Source organism: Calidris pugnax, unplaced genomic scaffold (assembly GCF_001431845.1).
Source record: "Calidris pugnax isolate Ruff unplaced genomic scaffold, ASM143184v1 scaffold27, whole genome shotgun sequence".
Taxonomy (NCBI): Eukaryota; Metazoa; Chordata; class Aves; order Charadriiformes; family Scolopacidae; genus Calidris; species Calidris pugnax.
In genome coordinates, this window is record NW_015090893.1 from 12,282,355 (window position 1) to 12,304,637 (window position 22,283).

A 22,283-nucleotide genomic window follows, 5' to 3' on the forward strand; every position below is an offset into this window, starting at 1 on the left:
TGTGGGGCCGGGGGACGCGGTGGGGCAGAGCGGGCGCTGCCCGGTTACCGGGGCTCCCCCCCCTCACCCTCCTCAGCCGCCGGGGCTTGGGCTCACAGGCCGGCCCCGGGTGGGGGGGACCCTCCTGCGACGTCCCGATCCCCCTTCTTCTCATCCCCCACGCCCCCCCGGAGGGCATTTGTAAAATAAAAAATCACGAAAATGCTGATTACGCAGGAAAATCCTCATGGCAACCGGCGATCCCGGGCTCCTTTCCCGGGTTGTCCTGCTTTGAATGGTGGCCAGGAAGGTTTCAGCCTCTCCAGGGTGGGGGAGCAAAGGGTGGGTTTGGATAAAAAAAGAAATAGGGGTTGTGGGTAACGAGTTAAAAACAGCGTTACTTTTCTTTTCTAATGAAAGTAAAAAAAAACGTGCAAGAAAAGGAAATTAGGATCCTCCCGGTGCCAAAGGTTGAAGGCGATGGTTAGTGTTCCAGGCAAGCACGTTTATGCTGACCCAGCATCTCTCACAAGTAGGGAAGATAACACTGGGGCCCTGGTGGAGTGAAGGGATGAAAAAACAGCACTAATTTTCCCTAAATTCCCGTTTTGTTGATATTTTAATGAGTTTATTGTGTTGGGGATCAAGGGCCTTGTAGACGGGAAGGACAGGATGAGCAAGCACTGAAAGCCTTGCAGACTAAGGACAGTGGGGTAGCTGGAGGCAGGAGATCTGCTTCTCCTGGACTCCCCAGGACAAGTGGAGAGAGTCCAGCAGAACCCCACAGAGATGGCAACCTGCACTGGCCCTGGAGGTGGCCCTGCTCTGAGTAAGGGCCAGACAGTCTCCAGGAGCACCTCAGAGTGATGCTGTGAGGGACACACAAAGACACCACAGGGAGGAGCACTGAGAGCTCTGGGTTTTGCTGAGGATCCATCCCTCCATGGCACGCGTGGACCTTTTGGTTGGGGAGGATTTGAACCCACCTCCCCAAGGGAAAAGGCAAGCGTGGAGGAGGAGTGCTGGCGGTGTGCTGCCGCCTGTGTCCTCCCTGACCTCCCCCTCCCCATCTACCTCTTTGCAGAAACACGAGTTTTTTGTGGACATGACCTGCGAAGGCTGCTCCAATGCGGTCACCCGCGTCCTGCACAGGCTGGGAGGTGAGTTGGTGCTGGGTGTGGGACAACCAGCTCACCAGAGCAACACCAGCTCTCGGGCAGGATGTCACTGCCCTGGGGTCCTCTGTCTTGTGAGGGTAATGCTGTGGGTAAAAGCTGAAAGTGGCTGGTTGGAATCCCGTGCTCCTTGCTCTGCTCTGAGCCTGCTGCTTAGTCAATAAGGAGTCGCTGGTTGCTAGCAGGACTCTTGTGACCCTTGGAGAAACGTCAAGGGAGGGAGGAGCTGCCATGGCTGCAGGTGGCTCTGAATCACCAGGACCTCATCCTGAACCCTGTAGGAACTGCACTGGTAGACCTACGCTGAGGCTGCCAGAAGGAAGGGAGGTGGATGTCCATCCAGGCGTTGTTCTCCAGGAAGCCTGGACTGTCTGTGGTGCTTCCCTAGATGTGTCATCAGCCTCCACAGGCAGAGCTGTCACAGTGAAGAGCTGGTGCTGAGCAGAACGTTTGGTGGTTGCCTGCACAGCCTGTTTTTCATACCACCTGGAAAATTATAACCCATGCCTCCTTTGTGCTGGCATTAACAAAGAGAGAAGGATCTGACCCACACTTGTCAGTTGTGAGGACCTGTCATCCTGCTCCCCTGTCCTCACCAAGTGAGAACAGCTCTCAGTCACCAAGGCAAAGGCCTTGCAGCTTCTTCCAGACCCTGTTACCAGACTGTGGTGATCCCACTTCCTCTGTGTGTGGTTGTCAGCACCTCCTTTGCCCTTCAACACGCTGGCCGCTATCAGCCTCAGGTGATGACGTGGCAGAGCTCTCAAAGTTGATATATACCTACAAGTTTTGTGAAAATATGTGGCTGAAGAGAGACTTCAGTTCCTTTCGCTGGGCTGAGAGTGGCTTATCCTTAGCCACTGGGAAATCCACATGGGAAAGTGTCTTTTCCCTCCCTCCTACTTTAGGCTGTCACCCTCAGTGGTACTGCCACTGAGGAAACCTGTCCTGACCCTGTCCTGACCCCTGTGCTGACTCCCTTGTTAGTGCCTGTCCGTGCTAAACCACAGCACAGGCTGAGCTGGTTGGAGATTATAGTGGTTGCTTTAAATTCAGCTCATTCTGCTTATTGCGTGAGTGCTTGTGCTGGTCCAAGGTGGGCTGAGCGAATTAAAGCAGTTGACAAACTGTGGTGCCCGATGCAGATCTATAGGAGATCTGATTTCCCTCATACCATTGCTGGCAGGATGTCAGGTTTGTTTCTGCTGGCTGGTGGTGATATCAGGGGTTGCTGGCAGGAGGCACACATACATTTGACTGATGAGCTTGAGGTGAGCTTTCCCCGTGCTCACACCGTTTGGCTGCTTCTAGCTGTGCAAAATCTTTTTCCTTTCCTTGTAGGCGTCCAGTTTGATATTGACCTGCCCAACAAGAAGGTGTGCATCGACTCAGAGCACAACGTTGACACCCTCTTGGAAACCCTAAAGAAGACTGGAAAGAATGCTTCCTACCTTGGGGAGAAGTCCGCGCAGTAGCCTTGCCTGGTGTGAGGAGGCGAGGTATATACCAGGTGTATGAAATGCTGAGGAGAGAGATCTGAGCTTGTCCCAGCTCTCCCAGTAAAACAGGCTGCTTCCTGGCAAGCACAAAGTAGGAAAGACCTGCAGGTCCAGCGTCAGCAAACCCCTCATACTGGAGAAACAGCAGGACCACACACAGCCAGCATGATTTCTGTGTGGGACCCCTTAGCTACTCTTCAAAGTCCACGTGATCCCAACTGTGGTTGTAGTGGAGAGGTAGAACACGGTCTCTGTGCCATTCCCAGGTGAACCTAGAGTTTGCGAGAGCATGTCATGCACAAAAATAAATTCCAGAGACAGTCACCAGCTGATCAGAGAGAGTGGTGGCCCCCAACAATACCAGGGAGGGTGATGGGACACAAAGACCCCTGTAGGTATGTGATGTAGGTTGTTTTTTAGCAAAAGAGCCTCACACATCTGTTTCTGTTGATATTGTTGTTAATATTCCACTAAATTTGAGGATGGAAAAAGAGCAGCTCCCTGCTACCCTCGTGGACTTACAATGTTGGGTTTCAGAATAGCTCTCAGTGCACAGAACCCCTGGCCAACTGGACATCTATCCCAAAGACAACCTGATTGTTGCAGCCTGTCCATTTTGTTGGAGTCACAGCACTATGAGGACAAGTGCAAAATTCTTTCCTGACATGAAATGTTTTTGCAGACAGGGTTCATTTTCAGTAGAAAAGAATGAAGTGGGAGGAGAGGGCTGCCCACTCACTGCATATACTCTTCTTCAGTGCCCAAGATTATTATATTGCATCTCTTAAGAGCTTGTTTCTGCCAGTGGAGCTTTCTAATCCAATGACATTGTTTTAAAATGGTCTAGATTGATCATCACAAATACCCAGCGCAGATGCACTGAAACCAGTTCATGCTGATTTAATCCCCAGTCAGTAAATTAAATCAGGGATTTACACCAGCAGGAATTAAATTGATAGAAGGAAGAGTTGATCTGATGCATGGTTTTAATAGACTGACTTAACAGATTTAAAATCTGCAATTTTTGTCATTTGAGCAAGGTCTCAATACTTCTCAAAAATGTTTAATATCATAGCTTTAATCAAATAACACTGCTATTTAAAACAGAGAGAAACATGCTCTGAATTGATTAGTGCCTCAAATAGTTTTCAGCTCATAGTATTGACTGCAGGAGCTGTTTTCAACTTGCAGGGACTTGTGGACTATGTCTGAAATGTCTGCAAAATTTAACTGTTAACAGCAAACCCAGTCTCAAAGAATGTGGATGTGTCCCTTTTCTCCCTGGCCCTGTGTTCTCACTTTGAAGCTTTCCTTGTATTACATGAAGGCAACTAGGGAGTCTGTTCAGCTGGCCGACATGGCAGAACATTGCTCTCAATGCTTTTGTTTTCCTTTTGGATTTTTAACTGAAGCTGTTTGACTTACCTAAGAATTGTAAGACCCAAAACAAAGGAGAGGGGCGGCTGGACCGCCCTTGCGAGTAGTTTGCTGCTAGACCATTTCAGCTGTCATGGGAGAAAACACTAAATTTAACTTTTACAGCACATTATTTTCTGTAAGGAATATTTTTAGGGGTTCACCTATAAAAGGAGGGAGGGAAGCTGCAGATCACTCTGAATGGCTCTCCTTTGGCTTGTGACCGGCATTGCAAATCACTGGCCTAGAGCTGAGATGAATGGCTCTCCTTTGGCTTGTGACCGGCAGAGGGCATCTTTGTATAATGTTACCTCCTCTCTGCCTTGAGATTTATTTCTTTTCATTTATTTATTTATTTACTTATTTTGCAGGAACTCAAACATGACTTCAGCAAAAAGATGGCTTAACCCTTTGTCTGTCTCCCGACTTGCTCTGTCATTTTGACCTTTGCTACCCTGCCAGATGTTGGAAAGCAGAGGGCTGGCAGGAGGGGACATCTTGCGTCTTGGGCTTTAAAAAGCAGAGAAATCTAGAGAAGGAGGTTATATGCTGTTTCTAGTCCCACAGTAAATCAAGGTGCTGCTTCTATCTTTGAGTGCATGTCTATGTGTCTTGTGTGTCTTTGTACTGCTTTAAGTGGTTTCTGTAAAAGATACGGCTTTTAGGGCTGGGAAACTACCCATTACATGCAAGACAGATCTCCCAGGAAATTGCACCTATCTTTAGAACCTATGCCTGAGGGACACGTCTCAGGAGAACTGAGCTTGAATGTCACTTAGACTCAGGAAATCTGTGTCCTCCAGATGTCTTTCCATCACAGAGCAGACAAATTTTCCATTTGGGACACAAATGCTGGGAAGAAGAGGCTCCTGCCATCCCTGTGAGTCAAGGGTAACCAAGTGTCCTTTTTGGGGTAAATGGGGCCACGAGGCAGAAGTCACTGGACCCCAGCAACACCATTGAGCTCACTGGCCAAGTAAATTGCAAGTAGGAGCGGGACTCAGCCTAGGTTTAGTACAGTGCTTTTTTGGGCACTGCATGGCCATATAAAAATAAGAAATAATTCTGGATCCTGGGCCCAGCTCAAGACAGCTGCATCAGTCCCTTCCCCTCACAAGTGTTCCTCTTGTCCGCATCCCTCTCTACCTACAGAACTCCAACCAAATAGGTAACAGCATCATGGAGCTCTGATGCTGGCAGGATCCCCGGGTGCTCCATGTACCCACAGACACTGGGAGAATGCCTGTCTGGTGAGAAATGCAGAAGGGATGGAGAAAGGCAAGGGGTATGGAATCTCTCCAAGGCCTCTTATCGCTCAGCACAGTGACCAGTGTTACAGGCTGTACTGTTGCTTTTCCCATTTAACTCACTTTTTCAGCCCAGTGAAAGGGTTGCAGGTGTCCATCCCAATCTCCTGTCTCTTGTTTCACCTGGGGGATGTCTCCCGTGCCTACCAGCCACTTGTGACTTGTTCTACAGAAAGGAAAATCAGCCAAAGTTTGAAGGAAAACGTTATTCTATATTTAGGAGATTTTGAATTGAGATTACTTTTGACATAGTTGCAATTTATTCTTTCCTAGAGAGGTTTAGTACTTCAAAGTCCTGCTTTACCATTGATCTTAATTGCTGTAGATGCACTTGCAGGAGCTGGAGACACTTCAAGGAACGTGCTGCAGACGCTTTTTATTACTTTTTAATTTAAGGGAAGCTAAAGGCTAAAAGTTTACCATCACTGCATTATTTTCTTGCATTAAAACCTCCCAGTGGCAGGAAGTTTCCAGAGCCAAGGCCCAGAACCACAGCCCATTTGTGCTTTGTGCCTGTGCGCTCAGATGCACGGCGTGACACCTCCGGGGTCCCTCGTGAGTGAGTGAATCCCTTTCCCTTGCTCCCCCAACACGCCTTGCTGGTCTGAGCTGGTGTTTGCCACTGTTAGTTATTATTTATTGCTTTCAGCTTCCTCCCAGGCACGGCCAGTGCATCCACCAGCAGCTGGTTGCCCAGCAGCTTGGCTCTGGTGGCCGTGGGCTGGGGGAGGGTTTGGTGTGGAGGTGGATGGCACACTCTGGTGGCCTCAGAGCCAGCAATCCTTGTGGTGCTTGCCATCTGCCAAACTGGCAGTGTTGTGCCCACAGAGGATGACTCCCAGGCTGTCCTGCTGTAAATCAGGCTGCTTGTCCTTGATGTCTGGGCTGCAGCTCACGCTCCCCACGCTCCCCTGGCTGCTCTGCTGCCCTCTCCCTGCTCTGCTGAACCCTCTGTTTTGGTTAAAGCCTGCTTATCTCTGAGCCAGACAAGGAAAGGTTCCTACCCACAGCCAGCCAGGAGGTTCATGTGGATACCTGAAGTTTCAGTGTCCATCTGCAGGGCTGCAGGCTCCCAGGTCTCCCCGCCACCATTCAGCATGGCTGGAAGGGATGGACACGGCTTTAAGCTCTTGCCTGCTGCAAAAATGACATCGCAGCTTTGGGTGGAAATGGGCTGCTGTGAGGAACTGTGGTCACCCCAAGCTGACTGCAGAGCGTGGTGGGAATACACACTGCCCATGGGGGAGAGGAGTGACCCTTCACAAAGCCTGCCCCAGGGCTGGTCTCCATCCACCAGGGCACTCTTCCCCTCCTGGCCCCTGCCCTGGGCTTTAAGAAATGCCTCTAACCATCCCTTGCAGCAGGCAATCGTTAACACTTTACCCAGCCATTAGTGTTGTTTCCAGCCCCCATCATTTCCCTGTGTGCACAGCGCAGCCAGGATTCCCCACAGCCGCTTCCCTGAGGTGTCCCTTCCCTACCACCTCCTTTCCCATGGAGACTCAGCGTGTGCAGAGTTTGTGGAATTTCATACCTGATGGTTCATGGCATTCGCTGTCCTGCTCCTCACTCCCTGGTCCAGAGCAGAAGGGACAGAGGGATGACAAGTGGACAGATGCCACCTTTCTCTGGTGCCAGACCTTGAGGGTGCTCATGGTGCCCACTCCCATGAGCCCTGCTTCAGCTGACAAGTCCACACAAGCCACCTTTCTCTGGTGCCAGACCATGAGGAGGATGCTCGTGGTGCCCACTCCCATGAGCCCTGCTTCAGCCTTCCTTCAGCAGCCCCATCACATCCCTCTTCCTCTCCCCCAGCCCTGTGGAAAAGGGAAGAGAGCTGCCAAGGGTTCTTCTCCAGCTGAGAGAAGGGAAACGCTGTGATGGTTGCTAGCCCCACCACTCCAGGTGTATTTAATGAAAATACCAAAGAAACAAGGTAACACCTGTTAGGACCAGGCTGGAGGATGACACCCAAGCGGTGTATTTAATGAAAATACCAAAGAAACAAGGTAACACCTGTTAGGACCAGGCTGGAGGATGACACCCAAGCTGCTGCTTCTTTTCTCCACCAAAAGCCCAGCATTGCATGTGCTCTCCCATCAACCTTGCAGGCTTATCGGGGGAACAGGGCGTTTCGAGCAGGCCAGACAATCTGCAGAACACTTTCTTTCTGCCTCCTTTTTTTTCCTTGGGATAAGATAAGGTGTTTGGGGAAGATGACCTGCTGGTCCTACCTCCAAGACAGTGAGCGTGGGAGGCTCTGCAGCAGCGCTTCTGAAGCAGAGGCTGTGCAGGAGCACAGGGGGCCTCCTAAAAGACCACCTCTCCCACTAACACACAGCCAGAGCTGAGTAATGACACGCTGTGACAGTCCTTGCTTTGCTGGGTGAGCTGGGTTTGGGCTGATCCAGCTGGGCTAGGGAAGTTCAGGAAGGGTGGTCAAGTCTGAGCAGAGCAGCAGACCTGCAGGGTGGCTCCGAGGGCCTTGTGGAAAAGCTTTGGGAGAAAAATCTATAGAGAAGCTTTGGGAGAGAAACCAACTCCTTATGGTCTAAATGGACAAGACAGTCAGTACCTAACTGTCTCTTTGCTCCACCACTGCCCAGCTTCAAGATCTTCATTCACTGGGTTGGCCTGAAATTGGCCCCCAGGTTGTACGTCATGGAGAGGGACCCCAACAAGCCTGCACAGATAAAGTGGGCACAATAATTTCCACAGGAAACAATATGTCAGACACTGAGGCTGTTTTCAGACAAGGAAATGCTCAGTTTGCAGTGCAAACAGGAAAGGGTGGCCCTTGGAAAAGGAGCTTTCCTGTACCACAGACACCCTGGCTCTGGAGGACATCCCAGTGCCCTGCTGGAAGAGGGACGTGTCAGCTCTGCCAGCTGTGGGAGGAGCGGCTGGTGAGGTGCAATTGGGCGCTTTGCCATCCATGAAGATGTCCTCCCAGCAGCAGGAGTTCACTTCTGGTTTCTTCACGAGGTTCTCAGCCCAGCTCCAGTGGAGCTGTGAGAGTCGTGAACCGCCTCTAACTGCAGCACCAGAAAGAACTGGGCAAATCCAAAGGGATTTAAAAGGCTTTAAAAGTTCTTTTGTTTTGCTTGCCTCAAAATTATCTTTGCTTTCCTCCCCCGTGGTGTTTCCAACAGAAGGCATTTGCTTTTCTCACCCACATCATTGTGTTTGCAGCATTGCCCTTCTTGTAGCTCTGCTGTGCTTCTGGCTGTCATTTTTCACCCGGTGCTACCTTCCACCACTTTTTAAACCAAAATCTGATTTCAGTGGAAAAGTCTACAGCCTCCAAAGCCCAGTCCTTTAGCCACAAAAGAAAAAGCTGCCTTGGTTATCCCAGAGCTGCCTTAAGCACCACTGGCTTTTCGGCGCTTTCTAATTACCAGATGACAGGCAGGGGATGATTTTAGCCAAAGGAGCGGTTGTACTCGGTTGAACCACCCAGTAAATGAGAGAATTTCCAAAATAGCACCGCAGGCTGCAGAAAGCAGACAAGGGATGGGAGATCCCCCTGGGTGCCTGCAAACGGTGATCCCTGATGGCTTGTAGAGGTAAATTGCTGTGAAATTTCAGGGTGGGAATGAAGGGTTCAGTTTGCAACAATCTCAGGAATTCCACAAGCATGTCGTGTCAGGGTGTTAAGACTGTTACACGGGGGATTCATTACCAAAAGACAGATTTTCTAGTCCTATTCTGCTTTTAAATGTTAGCTCTAAAGAAAATCTGCCTTAGGCTTTCACCTTCGCTCGCTTGCCTGTTCCCAGCCCAGGCATGGCAGGAGCTGGGTGAGCATCCTGGCTGGTGATTGACTTGCAGGCAGGATCACACCTCCATGCTCTTGGGATCAAGGCTCCCATCTGGAACCTTGCCCTGACCAGCTTCTCCTTGAGCTAGAGCTGTGCAGCTGGACCTGGAGGTCCTTTTTGCACTGCACTGGATGTCCACACTCACGAGCATCACCCTAAATGGACATACATCTTTTATTTTTGCTAATGCAGACCAAGCACGGTGAAACAGGCAGGTGATATGGTCCCTTGGAGGGACTCAAGCTCCCTAATTATCTGGGAAAACTCTTGGCTGTTTTTCTCAACTGAATGTGCTGGTCTTAGGTCTTTTCAGCAAGGTCTACAAAGATGTAATCTTCCCTGCCATGAGGACACAGCCAGGCTGAGGCCACTCTGCAGTGGGTGATGCGCTGAGCTGTCCTGAGGCTCCCTGCACTGATGGACAGAGCATTCCCAAAGCCCACGCTGGTTCCCACTCCCCTGTTGATACACACATATTCCCCGTATGACCACCACAGGCAACTTTCCACACTGCAGCTTGCAAAACAGCCAAACACTGGGGGACTTGACGGACTCCCCCTTCCAAGAGTGTGGCAGCGTAAATAGGGGGAAAAAAAAATAAAACGCAAACAAACAAAAAACAAGCTTAATTAAGGACTTCAAGAGCAGGAAATGTGCACATGAGTGCTAGCCAGAGCACAAATATTTTCCTTCGGAGCTGCTTTCTCTGAGGGTTCAGCGAGGTGATCAAGGCTGAGGTACAGAGCGAGGGTAGCAAACAGTTCCCAGCCCCTCCGGAAGGCAGCGGCCACAGGGCACTGCTGTTCTGCGTCTTTCCCTGGTGCTCCAGCCTTTGGCTTTAGCCTCCCGCAGTATATACTGAAGCTATTCAACCATTTGGCTAAAAGCAGATGGGGAGGGAGAGAAAACAAAGTCGAGTGAGAGGGAGAAAGGCAGCTTTTGTGCTGCGTCTGTTTGCAAAAGACAGCCCGAGCCCCTTTTGGACTAAGGTTTAATTTATTGGGCTCTGGAGAGCTGAGGTTCACAGCCCCACAGCTGCTGCAGGCGGTGGCATTTTGGGGCAGCAGTAGGGAGCAGGTAGGGAGAGAGCTCTCGTGAGTGAGGAGCTCCCTTGGAGGGGCTGTAGGATACGTGGGACACGATGCAAGGTCCCTGGCTGCTCTGTGGAGAGCAGATCTGTTCTGTGACCATTCTGCTACATGGACTCGTCCCAGGCCACCTGGAAGGGACAAGGGAAACTGGTCTGTGTAGGCAGGAGCTTTCAGCCTGGCCCTTCCTGCTATTGTCCCTCTGTTCAGCCTGCCTGTTCCTGACCACGTCCCAAAAGACTCCTGGGTGCTCCATAGCTGGGTTCAGGCTTCCCCTTCACCAGTCCAGACCAGTGGGTTGCTGTGCTGTCACTGGGGGAGGGCGCAGCCAGAAGAAATGCCAACCTGCGGCATTTCAGAGTTCTCCACAGTTCTCAATTCCCAGCTGGTATGGAATTCCCAAGGCAGGACCATCTCTCAGCCCATTTGAGATCTGCTCACCCATTTTCAGTAGAGGGATGAGGAAATGTTATTCCCTTGTGAATGGACGGAGACACTTGGATGGAGGAGGAACCAACTGTGCCCAAGTACCCTCCTGCCCCATTTCAGCTGAACCAAATTCCTCCCCTCCTAAGCCCCTGCTCGGCCGTGGGCAGAGCTTGGCCCACAGAAGCCAGTGTCAGCACGATGCACAATGCCCAGGAATCACAACAGGGACCGCTGGCTTAATCTGCTCGGCACAGCTTTGAAAACACAGCTATTGTCAGGGTGATCCCACTGATTGCATCAGAAGTCTGCGCTGGACACGGGGCTGTCTGGAGGGCAGGCAGCGCTCAGCGGGGAGGTGCCTGGGGTGCCGCCTGCTCAGGACAGCGTTGTGGGGTGTCCCTGGCTCTCCAGGGCTTGGCAGACGAGCCACAGCTCAGACTTGTGCTGTGCTGCTGACCTACAAAGAGAACCTGTGGTCCTTTTGGCTTTTGCCCTGCCTTCGCGTCTCAGCTGAGCTGCTGGAGGTTCATTCTTCATATCACCCCTGCAAAGACAAAGAGCTCAGGGTCTCCCTTTGGTGGCAAAAACCCCTATAGCAGTATTTGCATCTTTATTTTTCCTTTCCCCGCTTCCCCTGCCTCTGACCAAGGCAAAATGCTTGGGCCCTCCCAGGAGCAGCCAGCAAGGCAGGCGGCTCGGTGGGAACGATCCAATTTCCAGGGTAACCGGGACGGGACTGAGTCCAGAACGTCCTCGACTCACAGTGCTGCTCTTATTTCTCCACGGTTTCCTCTCCATTTGCTTTCTTAATTCAGCCTGTCCTTTGCCAGGGCAGAAGCCAAAAAAGCAGAGATGTGACACATCCAGAGTTCCTCCCCACTGGCTTTACAACTGCTGGGGGATTTTTAGCTTTCCAGTTTCAGGAGCAGCCCTCCAAGCTTGCCCTGCCTGCCCTGAGGTAAAAATATATTCAAAGCAAGAGCTTAGGAAGCCAAGAGGCCAGCTCTGACTCTTTAAAGGCCCTGCACTGAACTCTTGGCTCCTCACCAAGGCTCCATGTGCTGAAGACAGGGACTTGTATCTCCAGGTAAGGGTCACCATCCTTTGCCATTAGCACTGGCCACCCACAACCACCTCCACGATGAACCTATAGGGGACAGCTGGAACTACGATTCCAGAGGAAAACCAGAAAGGTGAGGCTCCTGTGGCCCACCAACCATCTTGGCTAAGTGTCTCCAAACCCCTCCTGCCATCATCCACTTGCTTCCCTTCTCCCTGGCAGAGCCAGCCTGTCCACAACTTCTCTAAACAGCGTCTCATCATGCCAGTGGAGCAGTGGGTGCTCAGCTACACACCAGGCAGCTCAGCAGAGAGGCTGTGACAGCAAGAAGCCAGCAAACCTTCTCCATGAGCTTCCCAGAGCTCCAACAAACGGCCGAAGCCGCTCTTGAGATAGATGCTGGAAGAGCCACTTTGAGGCAAAGGGAGCTGGGAACGAACCAGCACCTCTCTCTGCCATGGAAAACAATAGACCCAACCCAACGCGGGAGGGGTTTCAAATTCATCCCTTGGGCGAGATAGCACAGAAAAATCTCCAGCTGTTATTTCCAGATTTACAAACCCAACAGAGGAGCTGCCAATTGCTGCCAGAGAAGAAAACTTGTTTGTGTGCATAAAAAATGAAAGCCAGGCGTAAGCTCCCCACGCCTGGCATTGTCTCTCTGCCCCCCAGGCTGGGCAGCAGCTCAGCCCCACAGCATGTGGGGGAGTGGGGATGGAAAGTGTCCCTGTTCCCACACTAAAATGGACCCTCCCAGGTCTGCAAAGCAGTTTGCTCCCAAGCTGGGGGCCAGGAGCTGGAGCCCCCTCCCCAACATGTCAACCTGGGACCACACTCCAGATGTGGCCATCAGTAGGTGCAGAAAAAGGGGCTGGGAGAAGAAATCTCACTCCCTGTTACTCCATCCCTTCCTTTCTTCCACACAGAGCTCCAGCAAAGTCAGGAGGAGGGATGCACTTTCTGATTCCACTGGAAAAGGTTGAACATGGAGGGATTTTGGGAGGAGACAGAGAACGAGATGTCCCTTCCCGTCCAACCTTTTCACCTTTTCCCCTTTCCATCCAGAAGAAGCTCAAATTCCCTCAGTATCACTAAGTATTTCTAGTTCCTTGGAGGAAGGACAGCATGGGGGACCAAATCTTGAGAGAGATGACATCAGTGTCAGTCCAGGCACACCTCGGCCAAGGAGGACCTTAGCTCTTCAGTGTGTTAACTGGGCTGAGAGGAGCAGGAAAGGCGCCCTGGGGCACAACGGGTACAAAGCTCCCTCACCTGCTGCAGGGACACTTCTGCTGCCCCCAGCTGCATGCCCTCCCAGGTTTGCAAAGCAGAGCCTGCTCCCAAGCTGGGGGCCAGGACCTGGAGCCCGCTCCCCAACATGTCAACCTGGGACCACGCTCCAAATGCGGCCATCGGTAGGTGCAGAAAAAGGGGCTGGGAGAAGAAATCTCACTCCCTGTTAGCCCATCCCTTCCTTTCTTCCACACAGAGCTCCAGCAAAGTCAGGAGGAGGGATGCACTTTCTGATTCCACTGGAAAAGGTTGAACATGGAGGGATTTTGGGAGGAGACAGAGAACGAGATGTCCCTTCCCGTCCAACCTTTTCACCTTTTCCCCTTTCCATCCAGAAGAAGCTCAAATTCCCTCAGTATCACTAAGTATTTCTAGTTCCTTGGAGGAAGGACAGCATGGGGGACCAAATCTTGAGAGAGATGACATCAGTGTCAGTCCAGGCACACCTCGGCCAAGGAGGACCTTAGCTCTTCAGTGTGTTAACTGGGCTGAGAGGAGCAGGAAAGGCGCCCTGGGGCACAACGGGTACAAAGCTCCCTCACCTGCTGCAGGGACACTTCTGCTGCCCCCAGCTGCATGGGCTTCTGTGTGCATTAGAGAAGGAAATAGCTGAACATCTGCCTGGAAGGTATGTGAGCTGCTTGGATCCAGCCAGTGACCATCCATAGTCCCAAAGCACAGTGTGCTCTCCATCCTGTTCTGCAGCTGGGTATCTCCAGAGATGCCCAGACAACTCCCTGCACCACCCCACTGACCGAGAAAGCTGGTGCTGCTCTAATATCTCAGTTCCCACCTTTTCCCCCTAAGCAAACAACAGAATTTTTTTTGAACATTCATGCTATTAAAAATCTACTCCATTAATCCTGGTACCGAATCCCAGGTGAGCTCACTGCCCAGGGTGGCATGGGTAGGCAGGTAAGCACAGGAGAGAGGATGCAGCAGGCAACTTTGGGCAAGTCTGAAATTAAGAGGCTGGGAGGGGGGTGACATTACCAATGCTCTTGTCTCACCTCTGTAATTTTCTGGTTGTTCTTTGCAGATACCTGATATGATTAATGTTCATTAGCAGCCTCAGCATCAGACAGGAGAGTCCAGGGGCCTCTCCAGAGCTGCCATCTCAGGAAAGAATTTTTTCCATGAGTTTTTCTTATAATACAGAACCTTAAAAAGGAGTTCTCCAAATCTGATGTTTTTTTTAAACTGTGCTTCTGGTCCCTCCTCTCCTTAAACAGCTGCTGATAACAGATGCAAGACACACAGCATAGGGAAATGCTGCTAATTTTAGTGGAAGGTCCCAAGGGAGAGACCCAACTCTGGGCCAGGAGCAGGATGGAAAGTCACAGCTCTCACTCAGAGCCCCACACAACCTCGCTATTTTGGGGGGTGGCCACGTCCCACCTTGCCCCAAGCCCACAGACATGGTGCAGCATCAGCTCTGAGCCTTCCCACAGCCCAGCTATTCCTGCCCACAGCGCTGGATCCTGCCAAACCCCGGCCAAACTGGATGGTGGTTTTTGAAGGGAAGTAAACAAGTTTCGCAGCTAAATCGAGATCCCCAGAACTCATCACACCAAAGCAATGACACACTAGATATTTTCTGCATATGCCCTCATATGGCAGCTGTATTTTCATCCAGCTAAGGAGGTTGTGTCCTCTTGGGTTTCTTTCACCCTCTGATCAGTGAAATCCCATCAAACTCCAGACAGATGAAGCAAATGATTCCTCCACTGACTGGCCCTTTCAAGGAGCGGAGTATTTATGTGTGGCTATAAAGATATGAATTCTTCAAGGTAGGAAGATTTTAAGGCACATGAACTCCCCAGTCTAAAATCCAGACTGGGTGGGAGAGTTTACCAGGGCTCAGAAGTACACTTGGAGATGATCTGGAGGAAGCCAGCAAGCAGACATGGCAGGGAGGTCAGTGCTTTCGCAGTCAGTGTTGGCCTGGAGTGGCTGTATTTGTAAATCAGAGTCATTAGATGCTAAAATCCTCGAGGGGTTGACAGCAGTGCCCCTACCAGCCCAACCTGCCCTGTCCCAACAGCTCTTCACGCAGCTCCTTCTCAGCAGGGATGGCTCAATCTCCCCATACATCCTGCTCCAAAGCTTTGCTGTCAAAAAGCATTCCCTCCTGTCTCCCCTGCATCTTCTTTGCTTGCTCCTGAGCCTATCTGCAACTGGTTTTTTCCTCTGCATGGGATCCTCTCCAATGCATGCTGCCAAAATCAATCCCATTTTGTCTCCTTTAAGGGACACCCTGTTTATGGAGCCTCCTGCATCCGGCAGCCTGGCTGGTTCCTCTGGGACACCTCAAGCTGGGGCTTGTTCTGAAGCGAGTTCAGCTCAAACAGAAAGCGTCAGACCAATAGACTGAAAAAATGTGGATTCTCAGGGTGGATCCGTGCAGGCTTAGCCGAGGGTGGCCCCAGCACATCAGGCACCCCCCAGGCTGTGTCCTGCCCGCTGTGCTGGGATGCAGCCGCAGCTCCAGCACGGTCTGATTCCCAGGCAGGGATGCTGTAATAGCTCATCCGTGAGCGGTGCTGGAGGGGACGTGGCCTCTTGGGATCCCTCTGCACAGCGTGAAGCTGCATTTCCTGGCTTATGCAAGCGCAGGACGGCTGGGCTGTACAGCTGGCAGGGGATGGGGACAGTGCTGGGAGCACCGAGCCATACACAGACTGAATTACTGTGGGGCAGGGCCGGCCGGGAGGGGGGAATATTTTGATAGGGTTTTGCCAGCAATGAGGGTTAATAGGAGGACAATAAAGTCCTGTTCTTCAGCCTCCACGGGGAACTGCAAAACTTTCCAGACTTTAATTTAATAAGCAGTCCAGCCTCCCTGTCACCAGTGTGCCTTGTCCTCCCCAAGACCATCTTTCCCTGCTTCTCTTCACCTCTAGCAGTCCACAAGCCTGGAGCAAAGGCAGCCATCATTTAAAGCCCATGTTCTCAGCTACCATCCTCCTGCAGCCAACTGGGGACACCACCAGGCTCTGCTGCCTACTTTGCCTCAGCTGTGACCCCAACCCATGGCAGCTCTGCCCCTTCCCTGCTCAGCCCCGCTGGACACTCACCAGTCTGCCCATCGCATCGCGTCCCCGACAAGGAAGCCACCTAAACGGGCTCCCAGTAAATCACCAAGGAGCTCCAAGTAAGGACACAGCCCAGGAAAACTTCTCCTTCCACTCCCAAGATATAAGGTTGTGGAGCTAATTAAACCTAATTGAAGAGGTCTGATTATCAGTGACTGTGGAGTATGTAGCCAACTCACCTGAGAATCAAGATTTTCTAAGAGGACCTCACACTCATGGCCCAAAAAAGCAGAGGCAGCTGGTCCCAGAGAGCCTTGTGAACCCTGGCATTTGCCATTCTGTTTTTTTCCTCACCCGTGGTTATTGCCACTGCTTTCCAGGTGGTGTTTGGATGTCCTGGAGCTGGCACAGCTTCACCTGGGTACTCCTGTCAAGGCTGCCTTTTAGGAGAGACTTTTAGGCTGTGTTTATCCATGCAAAAGAGCTGCCACTGCAGGCCAGGAGCTTCCCTCTCCCCGCATGTCCCAGGGGCTTGAAGGTGGATTCCTGTTTATTTCCTTAAGCGGCTCTATTCATAGCCTTCAAAAGCTGCCAAGCCGCATCTGTCAGGCCCAAGAGGACTGGAAAGTGCATCTTAGGTAAACACCAGGAGCAAGGTGGGACTGCCCCGAGTTAGCAGCCGTTTGCTGCTCTTCTCCCTTGGAAGCTTTATTGCATCTTCTTTAAGTCATAGACGCTCCTCCACGGCAAGGTGTCGAGCAAAAACAGAGTTGGGCTGAGACACCAGACTGTAATTCAGGCCCACAACAGTCCTGTGTTTAGGATTAATAGAGAACAGACTCCTGCAGCAGGGGAGAAGTCCTTTTAGGAAAGGCAACAAAGTCCTTTGGATGTTGGAGGATTCGACTGGGACCAAGCTCAGCCAGGCAGGATGTGCCCAGACCGGGATGGGAGCTTCAAAGCAACTGAAGTGCCTGGTGTGACAGCTCCAGGCAGTGCTGTGGGGACCCTGCCACGGGGACACGGTGGGGGGCTATGGCTGGAGGGGTTGTATTGACCACCCGCTCTGGGTGCAGCTGGGGGCAGGCCCAGCTGTGATGTGCAGACCTGATGAGAGGCATCAGATCAGTGCAGGGACATCCTACACGTGTGTAGATGTGTGTAGGGACATCACAAGAGGCATCCAGGGCAGCGTCGGGACAGCTGTGACATGTGGAGATCCCTGCTTGCCCCACAGCTGAGGAAGCTGACAGATTTTTTCCCCTCCTTTCTTCTTTGGGCTCAGTTCAGTCTCAAGGGGGACAGACAGGCTTCTCCCAAACCTGCAGCCCCACATGTTTCCAAGCGAGTGAGATGATTTTAAAAAGGTGGAGAGATCTCTCTCATGGGGCATGGGAAGTGCCTTCCACCAGAGGCCCCCGGGGACAGCTGTGAGTGCCCACACACACCAAGGAAAGAGTGAACCATCCCACACCAAGCTTGTTCTGCCTCCCTTCCCCTTCCTTGCTTCTTTGGGCTCAGTTTGGTTTCAAGGGGGACAGATAGGCTTCTTCCAAACCTGCAGCCCCACATGTTTCCAAGTGAGTGAGATGATTTAAAAAGGTGGAGAGATCTCTCTCATGGGGCATGGGAAGTGCCTTCCACCAGAGGCCCCCGGGGACAGCTGTGAGTGCCCACACACACCAAGGAAAGAGTGAACCATCCCACACCAAGCTTGTTCTGCCTCCTGGCTCCACAGCCCGCTCCCAGGTCGTGACTCACTGCAGAGCCACGCACAGCTGGATTTCCACCCCCCGTCCCGAAAGCCTCTGGTTTACAGCTAAAAACCTGCAATGGCATCCACTGCTCCTTCTCCCTCTGCTTCTGGCAGAGCCAGCACCCCGTTTGCCTGCATCATCCCATTGAGCCAGCTCAACCCCAGTCTCTCTGCAGCATGCTGGGACTCAGCCTTTCCCAGTCCAGGCACCAGAAGAGACCTTGGCTGGGTGTCAATCTGCTCCATCTGGACCAGGCATCAGTCCCGCTGCTGAGCCTGGGGGGAGAGTCCCACCCCATGGTAGAGAAGTCCCTGCCCCGTGTAGGACAGAGACAGCCACCCCTGGGCAAGTTCCCAGGACAATTTGGGTTCATCCTGCCCCGTGCAGATGGTGTATCCAGTGGCCGTGCCTCTGCTTGGTGAGAGTCTAGAGAGAGCACAGGCTTTCTGCCTCTCAGCTGCTTTTGAAATGGAAAAAAACAACCAGAAACCCTGCTGCAGGACTTGCTGACACATTCACAGAGAGCAGGAGAGCTGGGACATTCCTGGGATAAGCAGATTCCTGTCTGCTCTGTAGCTACTCGTCTCACTCCTCTTTCCCTGAGCTGGGTGCTGGGTTCCCACTCCAGCAGCCGTTGCCTTTCCCTGGGCTGCCCTGTGTCTCTGAGGAGCTCAGTCTCCAGCCACACACCCAGCAATGAAGACTTTTAGTAAATGACATTTCCACAGTGGTTGTGGGGCATCCTGTTTATTTATATGCACTTTGGGTTCATTGTTTTGCAGCGGCATCCACCAGCGATTAATGCAGGAACATCCTCTCCAGAAAAATTCATTAGGGAATCCCTCCCAGAGCAGAAAGAAGGACGGGCCCCTTAGACTGACAGATTTGTGAGACGAGACAGCAGGATTATTAATCCCCACTTGTATTGCATCCACCAAGCCGCCCGCTTGCTTTTCTCTCCTCCTCTTGTGGCAGAATTGTCCCCCTCTTGGAGAGCACTGGGGTTTTCTCAACCAGGCCAGCCCAGATCTGCCCAACCGGGGCTTAAAAGGGGATGAAGACATTTGGATTTTGAACTGGGGTTAGTTGAAGTTCAAACCTCAGCCCTGCAAAACTCTTGGCTTTGCTGTAAATTGAGACCACGCCTGGAGGGGTCTTGTCCTGTTTGCTGTTTCCATTGGAGTTTGTGCAGTCACTCGAGCTGGGAGCCCTGGGGTGCATCAGCTGTGCCCAAACCACCCTTGGGCATGTGGCCAGAGAGCCTGAGCTGGACCTGTGAGGACAACAGCACTGCGAGGGCTCCTGGGGCTGCTGAGGTCCCTTGGGTGATTTTCCACCCATCCAGAGCCCCAGATGGCATAAGATGACCTTCTAGCATGTGTGAGGTCCTCCTGGCAGCCAGACACATCTTCGCTGGCCCTGCTAAGCCTTACAAGCGTGGAGAGGACTTTTCAGGACTTTCTTTTGCAAGAGCCCACTCGTTCCTGGAGCTTCTTAAAGCTGCTGAGATTAAAGAGTCAGCCAGTTGTTTCAGGCTCTTGTTTCCCTCTCCGTGAGATCCCCCTCCCTCCCACGGCTGACAATGCACCCCCAGCCCCGGCAGCGTGTCCCTCACAAGCTGCAGGACCCGGCTGTCCCCACCGTGTGTACAGAGGACCGGGAGGACCCCTCACTCCCACCCACCCCAGGGCTCATCGCCACGAGCTCGGGGGCCATTTCCAGATGTGCCTGCACCACTGCAGCAGGGTGCTTGTTGCTTTCCCTCAAAACCAGGGTTTAAGCCGCCACGTATATAAAGAAATCCCTGTTATAATTATCTTCCTGGCACTGTCAGTTGTCTAAGCCCTTAGAAGAGGGCTTAGCTTCAGGCTACAGTGAAGAGCACTAAGCAATTGCCACGTTGTCAGTTAGAAAAGACGTGGTTTCTTTTCTCTTCTTTTTTTTTCTCCTCCCTAAAATTTTTTCCAGATGTCTCTTTTTTTTTTTTTTTTTTTTTTTTCCCTTAGCAGAAGTACAGCAGCTGTATGATTTCAATGCGAGCCGTGACTAATCCAGCGCAGAGAGCATTCACCGAGAGCATTCCAACCCTTGGGGTGCAAATCAAGCAAATGAAACTTGGGCTTAGGGGATGGGTGAGCTCTGGAGGCAAACAGGACCTCTGAGTGGCACCGAGCTGCACCTGGGAGCTAGGGACACTTGTGGTAGGAGGAGAAGGTGCTCCAGGTGCCACAGGTTGTTGGCTGGGTTAGAAGGACCCATGGAGTCTTAGACACAATCACAAAGCTGGACCTGAGAGGGTCCCATGGGGTATTTCTGGATGTCTCTGAGTGTTATCAACATCCACATATCAGCACCCAGGGATGGCTTTTGAGTGGCATGTAGCCAAGTAAAGGAATGGGTGAAGAAGACTTTCTTCTCTTGTCTTTTGCCACCAGCCTCCTGAGCTGCTTGATCTCAGAGATCGACCATCTCACTGGGAAATGATGATAGTTTCTCACGGCCCCCTTCTCTATCTTTCTTCTCCCCTTTTCCTTCCTGTTTTGCTTATTTTTCATTTCTTGATGGCCACATGACATTTAGTCTTACATCTGTTCAGTTTCTCATGACCCCCTTCTCTATCTTTCCCCTCCCCTTTTCCTTCTGTTTTGCTTTTTTCATTTCTTGTTGGCCACATGACATTTAGTCTTACATCTGTTTCTTTCCCATGGGGCAGAAGTGCTGTAAGGCCGGACAAGGAGTGAGATGATAAAGAATCACAAATCTCAAAGTAAGAGGCGCCCGACAAAGCAAGGACCCAGCAGGGCCCAGCAGGGCAGGACAGGCCAGGAACATCGGTGGGAAGAGTTAAGGACCCAGAGCAGTGTCTCAGCCCCTCTCAGAGATAGTGTGTAATCATGAGGAATGAACCCAAACCCCAGGCAGCCAAGACAAAACACGATGCTGCATTTCGTTGTGGTCTTGGGTGTCCTTCACCCAGCATCTGCAATCAGCCTGCTGGTGCCCAGATGAGTTGTCCTCAGTCCTGCTGGCTACACCACCCACCATCTTTCCAGCAGCTCCTGGAAAGGAACCTTGCATTGCTCTAGGCAGGGTGAGGGTTGGTGCCACAGGTGGGTCACAAACTGCAAAGAGCTGGACTATCTGCAGTGCTCAGGACAGCCCCGTGTGTCATGGAGACACTCTTCAAGGACGCCCAAATTCCAGCAATTTGACAGCCTCTCTTTTTGGCTGCTGGCTTTACTTTGCAATTCAGTGCCATGGCCATGCTGGTGCATAAAGGCATGCTGTCCAGTTCTGCCAGGGGAGCAGATGAACCTCAAATCCTCTCAGTCATGGTGAGATGCAAGGAGAGAGGAGTTGAGGACACAGATGTGAAAAGTCAACTCCAAACAGCTTCGCTGTCTGGCTGCCTCTGGCTGCACAGCTGATCCAGCTGAGTTACGATCTGTAAGGTCAAAATATTTAGTGATGTCTGAAGAGATCATCGGATTCAACTGGCCGGGAATTTCAGCTCTGGGTTTTGTTCAATCCGTCCAGATCTGCTGGACAATAACCACGGCAGAGAAACCAATCTGCTGAGGGCCACATCTCCCAGCCCAGCACTTCTCTGCCTGCTTGGAGCATATTTCATGTCATAACTCACCACATTCTCTGGATCATTCTTTCCTCTCCCTCCCCACAAGGCAGTCCCAGGTGGCAGCAGTGTTAGGAGAGAGGATGGAGAAGCGAGGACTCTCCTGCCTTCCTCTGTGTCCCCCTGAGGATGGGAAACACCAGCTCAGGGATTGAACTACCCCGTTGTGAAAGGACAGCATTTAACATTTTAATTGCAGTAGGCTAAGGTGCCAGGAGGTGCACAAACCAAGCACAGAGGTGATATTCCTCCCTGGTCCCCCCGTGCTGTTAGTCCGAGAAAGCCAAAGAACTGACAAACTCATTGCAGCAAAGCAGGCAGCTGCTGTGACAAGGACTCTGCTGGGAAGGTTGCGCTGGGGACTGATCTATCCCTGCAAGAGACCCCCTTGATCTCCAGCCCCGCTTGATTTCTCTGGTCTATCCCTTGGACCCAGGCTGTGCCTCAGCCTGTCTCTCCGGCGGGTGGGACTGCCCACTGGGGAGAGAGGGAGAGGAAGAGACCGATTTGGAAAGATAGCGAGGAGGAGGAGGAGGAGGAGAGGCAGCAGGAAACCCAGCCCACCCTTTGGTTTCCTCCTGCCTCCTTCTAAAACCTGCAGATTCCTCCAGCCCGTCCAAGCGCCTGAAGTTTCCTCAGCCGTGCTGCCGGGACTGCGAGGTATGGCCCGAGACCTTCGCGTTTGCCTTTGCCATGTTGTTTGTCCCGTCGTGGGGGTCCCCATAGCCCCATTCACGGGGGTCCCTGGCCCAGGAGCCACTATGCTGGCCCATTGGGTGCATTTGGTGCC

The 22,283-nt window shown here is 52.0% G+C and overlaps 1 protein-coding gene across 1 annotated transcript; it reads left to right on the top strand.

Moving 5' to 3' along the window:
* Positions 1-1,069: 1,069 nt before the first annotated feature.
* On the top strand, positions 1,070-4,669 carry ATOX1 (antioxidant 1 copper chaperone). The gene is made up of 3 exons (XM_014947720.1): positions 1,070-1,139; positions 2,496-2,653; positions 4,441-4,669. The coding sequence occupies exons 1-2, from the start codon at positions 1,085-1,087 to the stop codon at positions 2,627-2,629; spliced, it is 189 nt and encodes a 62-aa protein (XP_014803206.1). The 5' UTR covers positions 1,070-1,084; the 3' UTR covers positions 2,630-2,653; positions 4,441-4,669.
* The last annotated feature ends 17,614 nt before the right edge of the window (positions 4,670-22,283 follow it).